The following is a 13,841-nucleotide window of genomic DNA, read 5'->3' on the forward strand; positions in this document are numbered from 1 at the left end:
ACACAGAGAATGGTGAGTGTGAAATTCTCTGTCTCAGAGGGCGGTGGAGGCCGGTTCTGTGGATGCTTTCAAGAGAGAGTTAGATAGAGATCTTAGGGATAGCGGAGTTAAAGGAAAAGGAGAGAAGGCAGGGACGGGGTAGTGATTGTGGATGATCAGCCATGATCACATTGAATGGCGGTTCTGGCTCGAAGGGCCGAATGGCCTCCTCCTGCACCTATTGTCTATTGTCTATTATACAGGGTGTGAAGGTGGGGAAGGGGGGCCTCATTTATGATGCAGGGGGGGAAGTTGGAGAGGTCCACCTGCTGCCTGGTGGTCGCCATGGGCTAGACCTGCAGGAATGATCCCCCCACTGAGATCCCTTCACTCACGGCCACATTCACCCCCTCAACAGACTTGAGGAAGAACATGGCCTTGCCAAACATCCTGCCCACGTACAGGCCGCCACCGTCACCGCCAAGGCCACGGCAGCCGAGCTGTCCCCCAGGCCCCCAGAGGAGCAGCCGCCTACATCATCACGTGCAAATGACCTACTCCTGCACCTATTGTCCATTGTCTATTATTCTAAAGCACCTAATGTTACAGTCACTAAACAAGGTGCTGGAGGAACTCAGCGGGTGAGGCAGCATCTATGGAGCGAAGGAAAAAGGCAACGTTTCGGGTCTCTCACTGTCCACCCCCCCTCTGTGATTCCCCCTTCCCTTCAACTCTCTCCCACAGCTCCCTGTCTCCGCATCTTCCTTTCTCTTTTATTCTAAAGCACCTAATGTTACAGTCACTAAACAAGGTGCTGGAGGAACTCAGCGGGTCAGGCAGTATATGTGGAGGAATGGGCCGGTGACGTTTTGGGTTGGTACACCCCTTCAGACTGATGGGGTAGGGGGGGGGGGAGAAAGCTGGAAAAGGGAGGTGGAGGTGGGACAAAGCCTGGAAAGTGACCACCACATTGTGTGTTGCCCGAATAAGTCTCAAGAAATGTGTCAGCCTCGATAACAATCAGCACGGGAGCAACTCAAGGCTGCGTGCTCAGCCCCCTGCTGTACTCACTCTATACTCATGACTGCGTAGCCAGTCACAATGCGAACTCCATCATCTAGTTCACTGACGACACCACTGTTGTGGGACGTATCACTGATGGGGATGAGTCAGAGTATAGAAGAGAGATCGAGCAACTGTCCATATGGTGCCAGCGCAATAACCTGTCCCTCAACACCAGCAAAACCAAGGAACTGATTGTGGACTTTGGAAGGAGTAGGAGGGGGGCCCACAGTCCCGTTTATATTTTTCTTGTGATTTTTTTTTTTTTTTTTTTTTTTTAACGATACTGCTGTACGGGAAATTCATTTCGTTGCCTCAAATAAAATTTGAATACAAGAATACAAGGAAAGGGTCAAGAGCTTCAAATTCCTGGGCGTGCACGTTTCCGAAGATCTTTCCTGGTCCCAGCACACTGATGCAATCATAAAGAAAGCACATCAGCGCCTCTACTTCCTGAGAAGATTACGGAGAGTCGGTTTGTCAAGGAAGACTCTCTCTAACTTCTACAGGTGCACAGTAGAGAGCATGCTGACCGGTTGCATCGTGGCTTGGTTCGGCAACTTGAGCGCCCTGGAGCAGAAAAGACTACAAAAAGTAGTAAACACTGCCCAGTCCATCATCGGCTCTGACCTTCCTTCCATCGAGGGGATTTATCTCAGTCGCTGGCCTCAAAAAGGCTGGCAGTATCATCAAGGCCACACACCATCCTGGCCACACACTCATCTCCCTGCTACCTTCAGGTAGAAGGTACAGGAGCCTGAAGACTGCAACAACCAGGTTCAGAAATAGCTACTTCCCCACAGCCATCAGGCTATTAAACACAACTTCAAACAAACTCTAAACTATAACAGCGTATTGCACTTTATCTGTTTATTTATGTGTGTATAAAGATATATTATATGGTATATGGACACACTGAACTGTTCTGTATTTATGCCTAATATATTCTGTTGTGCTGCAGCAAGCAAGAATTAAATTGCCTTATCTGGGACACATGACAATAAACTATCTTGACTTGACTTGACTTGACTTTGCATAGCTCCTGCAAGGCCCCTGTACCCCAGAACACTGACCCTGCATGGCACCAGATGCGACAATTAAACAAAACACTTAAACAAAACACCATACAGACAGGGACAGTGGAAATGGCACGAGGCCAGGTCTACACACAAAAACAAATATGGAGCAGTTCGAGGGAGGGAGGGAGGCAAGTGGCGTTGCTTCAAATGATGATAATGGTGGCTCACAAAAAACCTGCTGCGTCACCACCTCTTCGCCCGGCTGTCCCGGCTCTCCTGCGTTCCCCGGCGAGCCGCTGCCTATCGCAGACAATCCCGGCTGGCTTTTTCAAGCAGTAGTTGTTGGAAGCTACCTCCTACCTCCGCCGGTCTCGCCGAGAGAAAGGATGCTCCATCAGCTCCAGGTCCCAGGGCCGCAGAACAAGATCGAGATGGTGCGGAATAACGCCCACGCCACGCGAAAGGCACATCGGCCCCGGCAGCAACGGCGAGGCAGTAAAGGGGGGGGTTGTTCTGGTTGGTGCGTCACAGCTTCCTGGCAGGCTGGGCTTGTACACTCTAGACTTTAGAAGGATGAGAGGATATCTTATTGAAACATATAAGATTCTTCAGGGTTTGGACACGCTAGAGGCAGGAAACATGTTCCCGATGTTGGGGGAGTCCAGAACCAGGGGCCACAGTTTAAGAATAAGGAGTAAGCCATTTACAACGGAGACGAGAAGACACTTTTTCAGATTCAGATTCAAACTTTATTGTCATTGTGCAATGTACAAGTACAGAGACAACAAAATGCAGTTAGCATCTCACCCAGAATAATGGAACTATTTTCACATAGAGTGGTGAGTCTGTGGAATTCTCTGCCTCAGAGGGCGGTGGAGGCCGGTTCTCTGGATACTTTCAAGAGAGAGCTAGATAGGGCTCTTAAAAATAGTGGAGTCAGGGGATATGGGGAGAAGGCAGGAACGGGGTACTGATTGGGGATGATCAGCCATGATCACATTGAATGGCGATGCTGGTTCGAAGGGCCGAATGGCCTACTCCTGCACCTATTGTCTATTTTTAACTCAAATTTCACTGATTGGTGTATGTGACAATAAATGTCCTTTGTCTATTGTCATCCTGATAAAATGCTTTCTACGGCGCATCTGTAGAAGTTGGTGAGAGTTGTGGGGGACCTGGTGTATTTTGTTGAACGAGACATGCCTGTTTAAAAGGATGCAGAATGTAGCGTTACAGCTACAAAGAAAGTGCAGGTAAAGTAAGTGCGAGGGACGCCACGCGGTAGGCTGGTAGATAAGAACAACAAGATGGTGATGTAAACTTTTGTTGCTTGTCTGTTGCTTGTTTTCAGGGTTATATGATGGAGAACCGAATACCGGGCCTGAAATGCGACTCGGACGTCTTTGTGACCTTTGAGGGGGACAACGTAGTCATGTTGCAGGTGAGGTGTCCAGGAACTGGCGGGAGTGTAACGTTACAAATACATTCAACACCGTTGCATTTTGCAAGCTCAGGCCCCCAGAAAGGGTCACGCACTCCAAACACTTCCATTTTTCAGTTTAAGGCTTACGGGCTTGATTTGTAGAGAGGGTTGGATAGGCTGCTTCTCTGTGGATTGTCACCTTGTCGTGGTGGAGAAGCTTGTGTGGACCTGAGATCCTGAGAGCGATGCTGTCTGGAGCGATGCTCCTGTCACCCATGGCGGTGAGGTCGAGGGGGAGGTCTCTGACAAAGAGCCAATCCAACCAAGACCTCAACGGTGGAACAGGCGGAGGATGATGGCTGACCTTAGTGGAGCGTTACAACGGCTGGGAAGGCGGATGAAGGCTGCGGCAGAAAAGGGTCTCCGGTTGTGGTCTCACTAGGGCTCTGTACAACTGCGGAGGGATAAAGTGAACACTGTTTCCCAGGGTAGAGGATTCTAAAACTAGAGGCCACAGGCTTAAGGTGAGAGATTTAAGAGGGCGCTCAGGGGCAATGTTTTCACTCAGGGAAGTCCGTATCAGGTGTATGTGTAATGAATGACTGAGTTATCTTGTTACATTTCAAGGGATTATCAAACGTCACTATGCTTGGTCACTGCATTAACACAGTGTCTTTTTTTAGAAAACCTTTTCGGCGACTGCCGGCACCTGTCATAGGCCGTTGCAGGTCGGCGAAAATGTTCGACATGGTGAAAATCCAGCGGGGACCAGAAAGACGCTACGACTCTTTGGGCGACTGAGGAGACGACTCACGACCGTACAGGCGACATGTCGCGGGGTGAAGCCTGGACGGTCGTGAGTAGTCGCCCAAAGAGTTGTGCCTTGTTCTGGTCGCCGCTGGATTCTCAACACGTTGAACATTTTCGGCCACCTGCAACGACTATGACGGGTGCCGGCAGTCACCGAAATAGTCACTGTCACTTTACTTTTACCAGGGACATTAACCAAAGGCCGTCCGTCAGTAAAAGCCAACTGAAGATCTAACGTTGGACAGGCTTGCATTGATTTTCTCTTTCATCAACCAACCTCACTCAAGTCCACCATGTACATGAACATGAACTTGTACTTGGCCTAACTGAGTCTGCACTAATGGGCCTGTTCGCGGGTGGCTGCCGGGGAGTTGCCTTCATGGTCGTGAGGAGTTCCCGCAATCTGGGACCTAGTCGCGGCCTCATTATGCTAGAATCTAGAAGATTGAGGGGGGGATCTTATAGAAACTTACAGAACTCTTAAGGGGTTGGACAGGCTAGATGCAGGAAGATTGTTCCCGATGTTGGGGAAGTCCAGGACAAGGGTCACAGCTTAAGGATAAGGGGGAAATCCTTTAAAACCGAGATGAGAAGAACTTTTTTCACACAGAGAGTGGTGAATCTGTGGAATTCTCTGCCACAGAAGGTAGTTGAGGCCAGTTCATTGGCTATATTTAAGAGGGTGTTGGTTTGTGGCCCTTGTGATTAAAGGGATCAGGGGGTATGGAGAGAAGGCAGGGATGGGATACTGAGTTGGATGATCAGCCATGATCATATTGAATGGCGGTGCAGGCTCGAAGGGCCGAATAGAAACATAGAAATTAGGTGCAGGAGTAGGCCTACCGTAGCCAACCTTCCTGTTCATGTGTCTGTATCACATTGGCTTTGCACCGTGTGAATTTCACTCACAGCGCTCCCTGCATGACTTTGGAGTGTGGGAGGAAACCGAAGATCTTAGAATAAAGGGAGGCCATTTAAGACTGAGGTGAAAAAAAACTTTTTCACCCAGATAGTTGTGAATTTATGGAATTCCCTGCTACAGTGGAGGCCAAATCACTGGATGGATTTAAGAGCGAGTTAAGGCCCTGTCCCACTTACATGTCCTTAGCAAGCAAATTACGCGGCCTCGTGATTGCGTTGAGGCGCACACGGGCATCGTATGGCCGCGCTGGGCCGGTCCCACTGAGAAGCGCGGAGGGTTATGTAGTTGTGCGTGACATCCCGCGGGGCTCCGAAATTTCTGTGGCGTAACTGACGACCAAAGTGGGACAGGCCCAAGACCCTGGCGTGACGCAACGTGTCACCTCCAACAACAGCAGAAGCAGGCAAACGATCGCCGAGCTCGGCCTGGGGCCCACGGCCGTTGTGGTCCGGATCCGCCCCCACTTCTACCCCCAGAGCGGGGCCAAGAAAATTGAAGATGGACACAAAATGCAGGAGTAACTCAGCGGGACCGGCAGCATCTCTGGAGAGAAGCAATGGGTGACGTTTCGGGTCAAGACCCTTCTTTTCAGATTAAAGAATAGTCTTGACACGAAACATCACCCATTCCTTCTCTCCAGAGATGCTGCCGGTCCCGCTGAGTTACTCCAGCTTTGTGTCCATCTTCAAATGACGTCACGCTCTCCAGACAGCTGTGCGGGCGCATGAAATGTAATTAGCGTAATTAGCATGCCAAGGACACGTAAGTATCACGGGGGCTTTAGATAGAGCTCTAGGGGCTAGTGGAATCAAGGGATATGGGGAGAAGGCAGGCACGGGTTATTGATTGGGGACGATCAGCCATGATCACAATGAATGGCGGTGCTGGCTCGAAGGGCCGAGATAGAAACCACCTATTTTCTATGTTTCTATCTCGGAGAAAATGCACGCAGGTCACGGGGAGAAGGTACAAACTCCGTACAGGCAGCACCCGTAGTCTCTGGCGCTGCATTTTGCTGTAAGGCAGTAACTCTACTGCTGTGCCACTGTGACCACCATTATGAATATAATGGGATGGAGTTTGGCAGAACCTAAGGAGAAATTGTGGAGCGAAGATTTGTTCATCATTGGTTTGCGTGTGGAGGTGTCTAATATAGCCTGGATAAATACACAGAGTTTTACCCAGGGTAGGGAGATCAGAGGATGCAGCTTTAAGGTGAGGGGGGGAAGACTGTACAGGTGCTCCTCGACTCACAATGCTGCGACTTACGATGCTTCGACTTTACGATGGTGCAAAAGCAATACACATTCAGTAGAAACTGTACTTGGAATTTTGAATTTTGATCTTTTCCCAGGCTAGCCACATGCGGTAACGATACTCTCTCAAAGTCAAAGTCAATTTTATTTGTCACGTGCACCCGAAGGTGCAGTGAAATGAATTTGCCAGCAGCGATACACTTAAAAAGAACAAACAATACACAATATGATTTAACACAAACATCCACCACAGCATTCTTCACTGTGGTGGAAGGCAACACAGTTCAGTCAGTCCTCTTCCTTTGTTCACCAGTGGTAGGGGCTATAGACCCTCTGTAGTCGCCACTACGGACAGCCCGATGTACAGGCCCTCTCGTCGGGATGATCAAACCTCCAACGTCGGGACGGTCCAACACACTCTGCAATGCTGGGCAACGGCTGCGAGCCGCAACTCCCAGTCAGACCTGCCAACACGAGCATGAACGACCCATACTGTGTTGCTGTGTTTCATCCTGAAGATTCAGATTCAACTTTAATTGTCATTGTCAGTGTACAGTACAGAGACAACGAAATGCAGTTAACATCTCCCTGGAAGAGCGACATAGAATATGATTTCAATAAATAAATCTATTTACATGCATACAGCCATAGTGTTTTTCCTGTGGAGAACACTCTGCCTGCTAGACAATCACCAAGTGTCGATTCTAAAGTGCCTTCTCCCACTGCTCTCCAGCATTAGTGAGCAGTTCTCCATAGAGAGCATTTTGACCAGCTGCATCTCTGTCTGGTTTGGGGACTACAAAGCCTCCGACTGGAAGTCCATGCAGTGAGTGGTGAGGACGGGACTTCACTTCCTTCAATCGGGGACATTGCGTGCAAACGTTGCTTGTCCAAGGCCAACAGCATTATAAAAGACCCCACACAGCTCCATCATGGTCTGTTCACTCTGCTGCCCTCGGTCAAAGGTATCGTAGTATAAGGAGCAGAACGGCCAGGTTCTGCAACAGTTACTTCCCCCGAGCCATCAGACTCTTGAATTCCACGTAATGTGCCGCCACTAATATCTATTTTATCCTTTTGTTATTTTATGTTGCACGGTGAACCAGATGCAACAACTTTTCGTTCAGACTTGCATTTGTTGGTGTATTTGTGAATGACAATAAAGTCTCTGATTGATTGATTGATTATCAGGAGAGAGAGAGTGTTTGTGAGGTCAGCTGTATTAAATGTATTTTACACCTACGATATTTCCGATTTAGGATGGGTTTATCAGAATGTAACCCCATGGTAAGTTGAAGAGCAGCTGTAGACAATAGACAATAGGGGCAGGAGCAGGCCATTCGGCCCTTCGAGCCAGCACCGCCATTCAATGTGATCATGGCTGATCATCCCCAATCAGTACCCCGTTCCTGCCTTCTCCCCATATCCCCTGACTCCGTTATCTTCAAGAGCCCTATCCAGCTCTCTCTTGAAAGTATCCAGAGAACCGGCCTCCACCGCCCTCTGAGGCAGAGAATTCCACAGACTCACAACTCTCTGTGTGAAAAAGTGTTTCCTCGTCTCCGTTCTAAATTGCCAAATGCTTAAAGGGCCTGTCCCACTTGGCCGTCGTTTGCGGGTAATTTACGCAACATCATTTAGGCGTCACGACACACGATGCGCGCGTCTTCACACGCACGTGATGACACAGGCAGTGACGTGCGGCGTCGCAGGATTTTGTGATGTACAAAATCTTCGCTCGCCGTCTGCGTGATGCGCAAATGCCGGCCAAGTGGGACAGGCCCTTCAGTGTCCCGTGTTTCACGACAGCAAGTGTTTCACCCTGCACTCATTTCCTCGGTCAGCTTGAACATAAATGTTTCATTTCAGATGCTTGATTTCAGATTGTTTCCTGCTGAACATCTAATTTGTCCACGGTTAATGACCAGTTTCCTACTTCAAAGTATTTTGGTTCATAACACATAGACAACAAGGCTTGCAGCTGCAAGACGTCAATGTCTAGGGCGGGAAGAGAACTTTGTGACAGCACATTAGTTCCCTGAACTTTTCCTCGATTTCCCTGAAGCCCAGGAGGACAAAATAGCAACAGCCTTATAGGTTACATGTGTTTAGTCATAGGTTGATAACATCAAAACAGTTGACCAAAGTCCACATGGTGTCTGGCCTGAGGAGGAACAGACTCACTAAATTAATTCACAACTTTCCACTGTTTTTAAGATGCAATTTGGAAGTTCCATATTTTCTCAACATCCCTTTTGGACAATAGACAATAGGTGCAGGAGGAGGCCATTCAGCCCTTCGAGCCAGCACCGCCATTCAATGTGATCATGGCTGATCATCCCCAATCAGTACCCCGTTCCTGCCTTCTCCCCAGATCCCCTGACTCCGCTATCTTTAAGAGCCCTCTCTTGAAAGCACCCAGAGAACCGGCCCCCACCGCCCTCTGAGACAGAAAATTCCACAGACTCACAACTCTCTGTGAGAAAAAGTGTTTCCTCGTCTCCGTTCTAAATGGCTTACTCCTTATTCTTAAACTGTGGCCCCTGGTTCTGGACTCCCCCAACATCGGGAACATGTTTCCTGCCTCTAGCGTGTCCAAACATATGGGGAGAAGGCAGGAACGGGGTACTGATTGGGGATGATCAGCCATGATCACATTGAATGGCGGTGCTGGCTCGAAGGGCCGAATGGTCTCCTCCTGCACCTATTGTCTATTGTCTATGTCTATAAACCCTTAATAATCTTATATGTTTCTTATCCATATATTTGTCCAAATGTATTTTAAAATAAATAGTTGTACCCACGACCACAGCTTCCTCTGGTAGATCATTCCAGATACGGTCTACCCTCCCAGTGAAAAAATTGCCCCTGAGATCCCTCCTCAGGTCCCCTCTCCCCTTAACTCTGTGCCCTGGTGTTTCCAAATCCTCTATCTTGGGAAAAAGACTGTGAGGTTGCTTTATCCGTGCCCCTCACGTAATGTAGAACAGTAGAAGGCCAAATCTCCCCTGATCCACATCCCTCAATTCCCCACATATCGAATACCTATCCCGAAGTCTTCAACATGCTCATGTCCCAGGAAGTGTGTTCCAGGCACTCACCGGCCTTTGGTTGACAAATCCTTAAACCTTGCCCCTCTCACCTTAAAGGGAAGTCCAGGACAAGGGGTCACAGCTTAAGGATAAAGGGGAAATCCTTTAAAACCGAGATGAGAAGAACTTTTTTCACGCAGAGAGTGGTGAATCTCTGGAACTCTCTGCCACAGAGGGTAGTTGAGGCCAGTTCATTGGCTATATTTAAGAGTTAGATGTGGCCCTTGTGGCTAAAGGGATCAGGGGGTATGGAGAGAAGGCAGGTACAGGATACTGAGTTGGATGATCAGCCATGATCATATTGAATGGCGGTGCAGGCTCGAAGGGCCGAATGGCCTACTCCTGCACCTAATTTCTATGTTTTAAAGGTATGCCCTGTAGTAAGTGATTTATCCGTACTGAGAACAAAGTTCTGTCTGTCTCTGCCTCTCATCATTTTATCTACTTTGATTAGGTCTCACCAAAGCCCCAGACTAACCCACGCCTTTCCCTGTAACTCAATCCCACAAAGGCTTGAGTCTGAAGAAGGGTCTCGACCCAAAATGTCGCCCATTCCTTCTCTCCAGAGACGCTGCCTCAACCGCTGATTTACTCCAGCATTTTGTGTCTACCTTCGATTTTATCCAGCATCTGTGGCTCTTCCTTTCGCATCAACCCACGAGCCCAGGTAACATCCTGTTGAATCTCTTCGCCACCCCTTGCAGCCTAACGACATCCTTCCTGTAGCTGGTAGATAAAAATGCTGGAGAAACTCAGCGGGTGAGGCAGCATCTATGGAGTGAAGGAATAGGTGACGTTTCGGGTTGTGACCCTTCTTCAGACTGATGTGGGGGGGGGGGGGGGGGGGGGAAGAAGAAAGGAAGAGGTGGAGACAGTGGGCTGTGGGAGAGCTGGGAAGGGGAGGGGAAGGAGGGAGAAAGCAGGGACTACCTGAAATTGGAGGTCAATGTTCATACCGCTGGGGTGTAAACTACCCAAGTGAAATATGAGGTGCTGCTCCTCCAATTTGCAGTGGGACTCACTCTGGCCATGGAGGAGGCCCAGGACAGAAAGGTGGGATTGGGAATGGGAAGGTGAGTTGAAGTGCTGAGCCACCGGGAGATCAGGTTGGTTATTGCGAACCGAGCGGAGGTGTTGGGCGAAGCGATCGCCAAGCCTGCGCTTGATTTCACTGATGTAGAGCAGATGTGGACCTAAATGTCGATGGGTCGGTGAGTACGTTTGCTGATGACACCAAAATTGTCAGAGTTGCAGATAGTGAGGACGGCTGTCAGAAGATACAACGAGTTATAGATCAGCTGGGGGAATGGGCAGAGCAATGGCAGATGGAGTTTAACCAGAGCACTTTGGGAGGTTGAATGTAAGGAGGAGGTATACAGTTAATGGCGGGACCCTGAACAGCATTGGTGTGCAGATGGGTCTTGGAGTCCAAGTCCATAAAGAGGCAGCACAAGGAGATATCACCCTGTTACGCAAAGGATGTGGGGGCTTTGGAGAGGGTGCAGAGGAAGGTTACCAGAATGATGCCTGGATGACAGGGTTTTAGCTACAAGGTGTTTCTCTGGAACATGGGAGGTTGAGGAGACACTTCATAGAAGTGTATAAAATGATGAGAGGCATAGATAGGAAGGACAATAAGATTATTAAGGGCTTGGACACGCTAGAGGCAGGAAACATTTTCCTGATGTTGGGGGAGTCCAGAACCAGTGGCCACACAGTTTAAGAATAAGGGGTCGGCCGTTTAGAACAGAGACGAGGAAACACTTTTTCTCTCAGAGAGTGGTGAGTCTGTGGAATTCTCCGCCTCAGAGGGCGGTGGAGGCCGGTTCTCTGGATACTTTCAAGTGAGCCCTAGATAGGGCTCTTAAAGATAGCGGAGTTAGGGGTTATGAGGAGAAGGCAGGAACGGGGTACTGATTGGGGATGATCAGCCATGATCACAGTGAATGGCGGTGCTGGCTCGAAGGGCCGAATGGCCTACTCCTGCACCTATTGCCTATGTCTATTGTCTATTGAAAATCAGAATTTTTTTTTCCCAAACGTAGAAATGTCCAATAGACAACAGGTGCAGGAGTAGGCCATTTGGCCCTTCGAGCCAGCACTGCCATTCAATGTGATCATGGCTGATCATCCACAATCAATACCCCGTTCCTGCCTTCTCCCCATATCCCCTGACTCCACTATTTTTAAGAGCCCTATCTAGCTGTCTCTTGAAAGCATCCAGAGAACCTGCCTCCACCGCCCTCTGAGGCAGAGAATTCCACAGACTCACAACTCTCCGTGTGAAAAAGTGTTTCCTCAGCGGATGCTGCCTCACCCGCTGAGTTTCTCCAGCATTTTTGTCTACCTTCGATTTTCCCAGAATCTGCAGTTCTTTCTTGACCTGGGAATATGTTTTCTGTAGGAGGTGACGAATAAATTCAAATAGAAACTGCCTGAACAATTACCAAATTCCTCGTTTTATGAAAATAATCTTGCAGGTTGCCCTCAGGGAACACAGTCTATTTGCATCAGTTCACAACTTAGGTACATTGGCGCCTTTGTCATATCCAGACACACCTCAGGTAAGATTGTGCCCGACACAATCTTGGTCCAGGTCACGTCATAGTGTCCTTAAACAGTAGGGCACAGCTCAATGGCCAGTCCATCACAGGTACTGACCTCCCCACCATCGAAGGTCCATCACAGGTACTGACCTCCCCACCATCGAAGGGATCTACAGGAGTCGCTGCCTCAAAAAGGCAGCCAGCATCATCAGAGACCCACACCACCCTGGCCACGCTCTCATCTCGCTGCTACCATCGGGAAGAAGGTACAGGAGCCTGAAAACTGTGACCTCCAGGTTCAAGAACAGCTTCTTCCCAGCAACCATCAGGCTCTTGAACACTGCACAACACTGACCTCAGCAACTGTGATCTTCTGTGGACCGGGTCGGTGGTTGCACTACAGACTATTATGGTCTGGTTATCTAGTATAGCTGTTAATTTATTGATTTCTAGGTTACTGTATCTTTATGTACTGTACTTTATTCATTGTGTTGTAGCATTAATGTGCCCATAAATCTGCAGCAAATGAGGGTCTAAAGATAGGTCCCAACCCAAACTGGTGCCCATGTCCATTCCCTCCACAGGGGTGGCCTGACCCGCTGAGTTACTCCAGCACTTTGTGTTTTGTTCAAGATTCCAGCATCTGCAGTTCCTTGTGTCTGCAAGTAAGAATTTCATTGTTCAGATGCCAGTACACATGACAAAACTCCTGACTCTTGTGATAGGACCAGAAGTAGGCCATTCGGCCCATCACATCTACTCCATCACTCAATCATGGCTGATCTATCTCTCTCTCCTAACCCCATTCTCCTGCCTTCTCCCCATAACCACTGACACCCATATTAATCAAGAATCTATGTATCTCTGCTTTAAAATGGCCTCCAGAGCAGTCTGTGGCAAGTAATTCCACAGATTCACCACCCTCTGACTATTGAAATTCCTTCTCATCTCCTTCCTAAAGGAACATCCTTTAATTCAGAGGCTGTGACGTCTAGTCAAGAGTGTTTTATTGTCATGTGGCCCAGATAGAACAATGAAATTCCTACTTGCAGCAGCACAACACAATATGTAAACATTGAACACTGTAAACAAGTTATAAATGTGAAGAAAACAAAACAAAACAAAACTCTCCCACTAGTGGAAACATCTTCTCCACATCCACTCTATTCAAGCCTTTCACTATTTGATAAGTTTCAATGAGGTCCCTCCATATCTTTCTAAACTTCAGAGAGTACAGGCCCAGTGCCGACAAACGCTCATCATATGTTAACCCACTTTCCTGGGATCATTCTTGTAATAGCCCTGTCCCACGTTACGAGTTCATTCCAAAAAAAATCAAACTCGTGGTAAGCACGGAGAATGAACGTAGCGGGTACGTCGGAGCTCGGGGACGCCTCTTAGCGGCTCGTAACGCTAACGGCAGGTACTCGGGAAGACTCGCTAACGGCAGGTAAGCACGGGAAGACTGGTGAAGATTTTTCAACATGTTGTAAAATGTCCACGAGAGCCCCGAGTACCGACGAGCGGCCATTACCGTAAATCTCCGAGTTCGAATCAGGGCAAACTCGGGAGAGAGCTCTTGGAATGAACTTGTACAGTGGGACAGGGGTTTTAACCTCCTCTGGACCTTCTCCACAGCCAGCACATCCTTCCTCAGATATGGTGACCAAAATTGCTCACAATGCTCCAAATGTGGCCTGACCAGCGCCTTAGATAGGGCTCTTAAAGATAG

The 13,841-nt window shown here is 48.7% G+C and overlaps 1 protein-coding gene across 1 annotated transcript in view; it reads left to right on the plus strand.

The window, feature by feature from the left end:
• Positions 1-13,841, plus strand: part of acoxl (acyl-CoA oxidase-like) — a gene marked incomplete at its 5' end in the record, with an annotated part of 270,744 nt that overhangs the window by 157,393 nt on the left and 99,510 nt on the right. Inside the window, one exon of the mRNA XM_055631159.1 lies at positions 3,412-3,501. Within this exon, the coding sequence (XP_055487134.1) occupies positions 3,412-3,501 (90 nt within the window). The remainder of the gene's footprint in view (positions 1-3,411; positions 3,502-13,841) is intronic.

The sequence above is a fragment of the Leucoraja erinacea genome, unplaced genomic scaffold, assembly GCF_028641065.1.
Source record: "Leucoraja erinacea ecotype New England unplaced genomic scaffold, Leri_hhj_1 Leri_66S, whole genome shotgun sequence".
Taxonomy (NCBI): domain Eukaryota; kingdom Metazoa; phylum Chordata; class Chondrichthyes; order Rajiformes; family Rajidae; genus Leucoraja; species Leucoraja erinaceus.